This window comes from Beta vulgaris, chromosome 4 (assembly GCF_026745355.1).
Source record: "Beta vulgaris subsp. vulgaris cultivar EL10 chromosome 4, EL10.2, whole genome shotgun sequence".
NCBI classification, from domain to species: Eukaryota; Viridiplantae; Streptophyta; class Magnoliopsida; order Caryophyllales; family Amaranthaceae; genus Beta; species Beta vulgaris.
This window is the reverse complement of record NC_079205.1, coordinates 38,147,673-38,156,044: the sequence shown is the minus strand read 5'-3', so window position 1 is coordinate 38,156,044 and position 8,372 is coordinate 38,147,673. Positions and strand designations below refer to the sequence as shown.

Below are 8,372 nucleotides of genomic sequence, written 5' to 3'. Positions count from 1 at the left end.
ATAAGCACCTCAAAACTGTAGTATGTGGCCATGCACGGATGAGTATCCCAATTGGGCCCAAGAGCAAAAGTAACAAGGAGTCACAATTGGTTCCTTCCAATTTGAGTATTTGACAAAGTTATATCCAATACAATAATTCAACTGTAGCGGGGTTTAGTTTGATGGTAAATATGTGATTTGTTCTATTAACCTTTAATAGTTGAGGAGCCTACCAGTTTGATTACTATTCCAATCAAAACCTTTAGGGGGCGTTTGGTTAGGGGTATTCTGGAAAGGGTAAGGGAATCAAGTTACTTGTTTGTTTACTCCATTTAATGAAACTCTTTACCCTCTCCTTACCCCCAAAGTCCCCTACTCTCTTACCCCCACCCCCTTTAAGGTTTCACTTACCCTTTCTTGACTCACATTGATCATCTCCTTGACCACCCAACCACCAATTGACTCAACCACTCAACCACTCAACCACCACCTGACCACCCAATCACCACCATGTGACTACCCAACCACCGCACAACGCCTCGTCTCCTCTACACCAACCATCAGTGGCGGAGCCAGCTGGGGGGACATGGGGACAGATGTCCCCCACTTTTAAAAAATAATTTCTTAAAAAAAAAAAAAGAAAAAAAATTGAAAAAAAACACGCTGAGAGTCAGGTAGGTTGGACCTTGGACGCGTGAAATTTTTGAAAGAAAAAGAGGAGCTTAAGAAGAGAAAGAGAGACTGAGTCACGCCGAGAGAAACTAGAAACCCTAAGTTGTCGACGGCGTACGGAGATTCGACCGGAGAGTGTCGACCGGAGATTCACGCCGACAAGGCGACAACGACGCGAAGAAACGAAGTCTCGAACTGTTTACTGTCGAACAGCAGAAGAAGCGAACACGGAACACTCGAGTGTCGACCGAAGATTCACGCACGGCCATCCCCACCGCCGAATCGCCTACTCGCCGCCCTTCTGACCCTCGAGACGCCGACTGCCCGACTCCATTATATTTTTTCAGTGAGTTTGTAAGTTTTCTTAACTAACCCTAAGTTTTAGTTTAAGTTTTTTTTTAAGGTAATATTTTATATTTACAATTTACATTGTTTGGTTGTGAAGTATGAATTATGAATTATGAATTATTATATTTGTGAAAGGTTAATTTGTGATTGTGGAATGTGGATTTATGATTGTTGATTGATTTGTTGAATTATTGTTGGTTTGGAAATTGGAATTGGTCATGAACTCATGATTTAGGAAATTGTTAGTTTACAATTTGAGATTTCTAATTAGGAAATTATAAATATGAGTTGATTTATAATTGAAATATTTAATAGTTTGGTTTGAAGAGGAATACTTTGATATAAGCATTTTGGAATTTTGAATGTAAAACATTAAGTATTAAACAATTTATGGTGTATTGTTTTTTTTTTTTACATATTTTTTTTCCGAATGTTTGATGGTCGAATGTTGTCCCCCCACTTTGAGAATCTTGGCTCCGCCAATGCAAATCATACCACCATTCACCCACAAACCACCTCTGCCATCCACCATCTAAACCACCATTCACCACAAACCCTAGGAAATTTGGGAGAAGTGCGACCAAGACCGCCTCATGGCTCAAAGGGAGGTAGGTGACGGCAGCAGGGAAGGGGATCGAGAGAAGGCGACGCGACACAGTGAGGGGGAGGGGTGACCGTCTTGCGCAAAGCCGAGAGGGAGATTGTGCGACGTGATGGGAAGGGGAGGGGGAGGCACGGCGGGAAGAGAAGGGAGAGGGGCGGCGGCTGGCGGCGCTACTGCGGTGGGGAGAGGGTGGCGGCGTCACTACAAGGGAGGGAGGAAGTGGTGGTGCCATGGTGGAAGAAAGAGAATGACTTTGTACCAACCAAATAACACTTAACATCTAAGGGTTTTGCTTTCCTTTTCCTCTCTACCCCTTTCTTGATTCCATTACCAAAAGCCCCCTGATTTCTTAAGAAGTCATCCATTCCCTCTTAATGAACAATTTGAGAAAAATTACACATTTTCGTGATTATGAAATTACAATATTTTGTTTCTTGAACTGGACCAATACTTCATTACTTTCATGGTAATGCTAATTTATTCTAAAGTGTATTTTTTCTTAAATTTCATTCTCATCCAATACCACCTTGTAGGTGGTTATGAGTGGTCATGAAAATTGTTTCCCCTTAGGAAAAAAAAAAACACAAGCTTAGGGTGTGAATACTTCCCCATGGAGAAAAAAACACAAGCTTAAGGTGTGATTGCTTCCACATGGAGAAAAAATCACAAACTTTGGAATTGAAATTGTCTCCCCATAAAGATTTCAAGGGTGTTTCCCTTGTAACTTACACTTAAAATTTATTCTCATTACCACCATTTATAACCTCTACCAAACGGCAGTTAGGGTTTTTGTTTTATTGCACACCAGGTTAGAGGCCACGGGATGTAGTAAGTTTTATAAAACCATAACTATTATGCTATTCAGAGTTGTCTCTTCTTCACCTTTAATCTCTTGCATGCTGAGGAAACTACTCGCACCCACCACTTAGCATTCTTCACGGTCACACTTTTATATTGACTCATCTCTTCTATTCTTTTGCAAAAGATTTTGCACCCTACATGAGCATAGTTTTTACCAAACAACATGCTCAAGCCATGATGACAACTTCACTAGATGTACTCAATACGACTCAATAGCAATTTATCATGTGAAATCTTGTTCATAATTACACTAAAACCTATGCAATAACTTAAACATACTAAAGAGGTACTTCCCATTACCTTATCTAAACACCCTCAACTACTTGACTAAGGTATAATAACAATGTTTGGATACTTTAGGTATTCACTTCACCTTGGCGGTTTCCCCAGTGCAAGACCTTTCTCCCAAAAGCATAAACTATAGGATCGAGATATGAAAAATATATTACAAAAGATAGTTGGACGGCTTTTCTTAATTTTTAGAGAAATTTAGTTATTTCCTAGTTGTCATTTAAATACAATCCCTCTACAGATGCACAGCTGGTTTAACTCTTTAAGGTGCGGTAACATACATCTAAACCTCCACGGTTCCACAGATCCTGTCAATAGTGGGATCCATGTTGAGTTGTTGATGTCTTTGTTATTTGGTCCCAAAAAGCTAAATATCATCGGAATAACATTTATGCCTAGAATAATTGCATCTCCAATTCAAGCACACACAGTCATTGTAGATGAAAGAACAAATTATTAACTCACACAAAGCATAATAGAGATAGCACTTCAGCAATTGCAATGGCAAGGAGTTTTCAAGGGTCATAGTTAACCGAAACTCATATATAAATAACCCGCGAAGTGGGAAAGACTTCTTGAAACAAGAATACACTTGCTGTAATACAGAGATGATCCCCTCTCTTCTCCCACTTTTCTCTTACAACATTCTTCAAGCAACACAGTACTAGAGAATGCAGAAAGCATGAAAATACTTAATGTACTCTTGCCAGAGGAAACATCTACAAATCTTCAGAGTTAATATATTATAAGGAATCCAAGGCAAGATAATAATTCTATGACTTGCCAGGATTCAAATCATCAAGCATCTCAGGAGTAAGCGCCAAATCAGAGGGCAAAGCCACAATGCTCATGGTGCACAGGGGAAAGATAGGGCCATAAGGTAATAGAGAAGACCGAGAAGGAACCCACCCAAAAGTATTCAGTCTATACCTGAAGTTCTTGACTCTCTTTCGTTAGGGACACACTAGGAAATAGAGAGAAATGCAAGTACCAAACTACCACGCACCAGAAATGCTTATAAAGGGTCTACTAACGAGAAAGGAGTGTGTAGGAGTAAAAGATATCCTCAAGGAAAAGAAAAAAAAAAAAAAAAACAAAGAAACTCAACTTCTTTGAATCTTCAAATTAGAATAGCCCTTATAAGTCGTAGCCGCTCTCGCCCGAAACATAGCTAACTGAGTATGCTATCCTAAAGCTCATCACATGAAAGATTGACCCTGGAGAAGACAAGTTGAAACTGTTCCAACCAAATAAACCACAAATACCCCATAAAAGCAGCACCTAAGGTGCTTTACTTTCATGAAACAAAACCACAAGAAGCTCATTAGCGATGATACAACTTTGACGACCATGCCTGCTAGTGTGCATATAAAAGCATTCACCTTAAGAAGAACCTTAATCTTCATAAAGCACATAGAAATGCAAAAACAGCCAACAAAAATAAAATCAATCATTCGCTGTGTCAGCTACATGACAATTGCTCTTTCATAATAAACTCCCATGAAAAAGTCCGTCTCCAAATTAAAGCATTGGTAGGTATACGAAGACCTCAAATCGCTCTTCCCTCTTCATTAGCTCTCTTCATCTATATTTTCACTTAGCAGCGATAAGTCATAGAAATAAGATACTTGACAAGTGAGTAGTGAAGGACAAGATCTCAGACTTTAAATGCATAAAGCCTATTCTAAATTTGAGGAAAGGATATAAGAGTCAAGATAATTTCCTAAGGCATGCTCTAAGAATGAGCACCCTTTAGGAATTTGAGAGAGAAGAAGAAGACAGGGGAAGAAATGGAAAAAATAAGAGGCAAGTGATAATTAAGAAGAGAGAAGGGGAAAAGGGAAAAAGAAAAGAAAATAATACAATAATAAAGATTCCAAAACTCCGGTGGAATCTCCGTTGAAGGTTGTGCTTCTCAGGCATAGTTCGTGTTGTTCAAGCCAATTAACCCAATAATTAATTGAGCAAAGGCCAATTATACAACACTCAACCTGAGTATTTGAGTAGCAGCACCATGTTGAAGCCAAATAAATGGTTAACACCACTTTTGTACCCCTTTTTCTCCCCTACTACTTTGTGATATGTAATCATTGGGTTTCATTAAAAATAAACCATGACATGTTAAAAACTTAAATTATAGGCAGCTAATAAAATGAAAATGCTCACAAGATTTAGAGTTGGCCGTTTGGGTAAACGGAGTGTGTTCGTGTTTGTAACCAAATCGATAACACGTTCTTAAAATATATCCAATTCCATATCGAGTAGACAAATTGCAAGTTATGACAAATTGATCAAATTGGTTTGTGTTCGAGTTGATAATTGATTTAGTATGTGTCGCATCAATTTTGTAATTTCATCAGTAACTCAGTGTTCCTGTTGTGTCGATTTTGGTTGAATTGTCGTGTAGAGCAAGAGACTGCTAGCTCTAGATATAATCAAATATTCAGGTTACAGTGAGATGGGAATAATGCATAGTAGTTTGTTGTAAAGATCCGATGGAGAAGATGAGAGAGAGATATAAAGTGATAAAAGGGGTGAGCAAAGGCAGCAGAGGTCAAGGTTTTGGGATCTCATTGGCCTGAGGCCTAAGGGAGGGATTTTGGTTGAATTGTGGGTGTTGTCATATGGCATCCATTCCTTTCTTCCCAATCAAATGCCCCCTAATTTTTACTCTAATTAGGCATGTACTCTTCAATGATAACAAAAAAGCCACGGAAAAATCCAAATGTAAAACCAAGAAAAGAGCATTCAAGAAACAGGTCCACCCCCAAATATTTACTTCCTCCGTTTCTTTTTACTCGCTACACTTTCCATTATGGGAAGTTTCACATTACTTGCTACACTTCTTTTTTGGGCAATAAACTCTCTCTATCTCTCTCCTCCCACATGGGTCCCTTTTCTTTTTACTCTCTACCTCTCTCATCTGCAAAAATTGCCTAGGAGTCCGTGAAATGAGAAGTGTAGCGAGTAAAAAGAAACGGAGGAAGTAGTTGGGGAAACAAATTAAGTTAATATCCCCAGATGCTAGCAGGGGAAAGCAGAATCTTAAGATGAGAAAATAAACTTACAACTGAAAGTTGACTGCCAGATTCCTCCTTCGCCACAATATCGGCATGCCAATTTTCTAGCTTCTCCATGACTAAAGGAAAGCTTTGTGGAGAAATAGTGACTCGCAGTCTCATTGGAGATCTTTTGATGGGAAATTTCTGCTGAAGCTGACGTATAACCTCTAGTGCCTACAGTTTATACATAATAAGCTAAGAACTCAAATACTGACCACTTCAACACAAAAATAAAGCAGAGATACAGTAATCAAAGACATTCTGCTTAACTAAAATACTCAGATCTCAACAAGAGAACAAGCCAGATTCACAAAGGCCAAAAAGAATCCTGTTGAGATCGTAAATTTGGGATGGTAGCAATACATGGCAAGTTAAACCTGTGCAAATGGATTAAAGGACTGCTAACCTGCTTCTTCGAACTACCATGAGGATCAACAGCATAGTGGATATCATGCATCAAACGTTCAATCATACTAATTGTGTACGGATGTTTGGTCTCCGGATTAATAGTCTTCTGCATGACAATGGTTGCAATGTCCCGAAATTGACTAGACAACTGGGCCTCCCTCTCTTTCCCTGCAACTTGAAGCTCTCCTTTCTCCAAAATCTAGCCAAAGAAAATTTAACCAGAAAAACAACCTATTGTAATTTGTACCCTAAAGACATTCAAATTCTGATATCAACAAAACAAAAAATCGGGCCGTTTGCACACCTCTAAACAAATTTTTGTCTGATCATCTGTCTTGAAAGCAGCCATCAGATCCTTAGATTTCGCAAGGACTCCTTTCGATACATTGGAATACACAGTATGGGATTGCAGCACTTCATCTATATCTTTTTCTCTGATTCAGAAAGTACTCACACATTTAATACTCACATGTAAAACCCAAAATAAAATAAATAACAAAAATCACATTCAAGTCAGAGTACATAAAAGAAAGACATAATTGATACACCAAATATTACCATTTGCATAGATTTTCAGCTTTTCTTGTGTCTAATCATGCATAAGGAAAAGGTTGCAAAACAATTCAACACAACACTAACTAAATAACAGCATACTAACGATAACTCCAATGAATTCAAAAGATGCCCAAGAAATGATTACAAAAATAAGTAGAGAAAGCACCTAAAACTATCAAATTTCAGCTGCCATTAAAGCAAGAAAGACATAGATAACCAAAAAACCCAGATCAAAATCAACCGTATTTAATTTTTGAATCAATACCCAATTCCGAAAACGCAACAAAAATCTCATTGCAGTAACAAAATTGAGAAGGACAAGTTCAAGAAAGAGAGAAAAAGTTACACGCCAGAACGCCAAGAGAGGACTTTGTTCTTGTAACAAGCAATTTCGAAGCGATTGCCATGTTTCTTCAATCGAACGACGGCAACATTAGTGAGGCGCTTCTGCCCTATAGGCTGTACCAATGTCTTCGACATTTGTTGTTGTGCTTTCTTCTGCTACAGCTTACGACTTACGAGTTGATGATATGGAAATATTGGAATGGCGTTTTTTAGGGGCTCGAAATTTCTGGAACGACGAAAATGTGGGATAATCCAAAGTATACTCTATTGAGACCTAATACAAAAAGATTAATCCAAAGTAAATTTGGGTGAATTAGGAAATGTTAAAATTCAGATTAATGGACCGGTAATGTGAGTTAGGTATTACTTTGTGTACTGAACTTTGATAAAAGTTACAGTTTGCTCACCCAACTCTCAAAAGTTGCAGTTTGTTCATCCAAAGTATAACAATGTTAACTTGCAATTTTATATTAAAAAAAATTGTGCGGCCCCACTATCAAGACTGCTAGTTATACTTTACCGGAAAGATAGTTTGAGTTAAGTATACTTTTGGGTACTGAACTTTGATAAAAGTTGCAGTTTGCTCACCCAACTTTCAAAAGTTGCAGTTTGCTCACCCAAAGTATAACAGTGTTAACTTCTCTGTTAACTTGCAATTTTATATTGAAAAAAATTGTGCGGCCCCGCTATCGAGACTGACAGTTATGCTTTACAGGAAAAATATTTAACAATCCGACTTGCGTGGACCCGGTTCACACTAAAAATAGTGTGGACCAGGTCCAGGCACGTGACCCGTTAAACATTACTAACTTTTAATTACCAAAAATGCGCGATTTTCACTCTCTTCAATACTTCCAAAATCCGCCACTTTCTCTCTCTTCAATATTTCCAAAAACCATATATTCTATCGCTATTAAATTTCTGCAAATTATTGTTTCTCTCCATTGAAATTATTTCTACAAACTAAATTGATTCTTCAACAATTTCCTATTGAATTGAACAATTGCAAAAAATTCATGGAAAATTCAGGTTTAATTGATTAAATAGATCTTAATCAGAGTATTGAACCATATAATATAGACAACCTATATCACTCGATGACGACGAACAACATTGAAGCATTCGACGACGAACATCATCACAATTCAATCGAAAATGAGCATCAAGATTCACTGATAATAGATCTCAATAATACACCAAGTGTTGAAGGTAACAGCATCGAATTCAATAATTTCATTTCTTTCATT

The 8,372-nt window shown here is 37.9% G+C and overlaps 1 protein-coding gene across 1 annotated transcript in view; it reads right to left on the bottom strand.

Moving 5' to 3' along the window:
• LOC104884913 (uncharacterized) overlaps nucleotides 1-7,388 on the bottom strand; it is an 8,529-nt gene extending 1,141 nt beyond the window's left edge. The window contains exons 1-4 of the mRNA XM_010669614.4: nucleotides 7,127-7,388; nucleotides 6,530-6,659; nucleotides 6,224-6,424; nucleotides 5,824-5,991 (exon numbers count right to left, since the gene is read on the bottom strand). Of these exons, the coding sequence (XP_010667916.2) occupies nucleotides 5,824-5,991; nucleotides 6,224-6,424; nucleotides 6,530-6,659; nucleotides 7,127-7,260 (633 nt within the window). The 5' untranslated portion in view covers nucleotides 7,261-7,388. The remainder of the gene's footprint in view (nucleotides 1-5,823; nucleotides 5,992-6,223; nucleotides 6,425-6,529; nucleotides 6,660-7,126) is intronic.
• Between the last annotated feature and the right edge of the window lie 984 nt (nucleotides 7,389-8,372).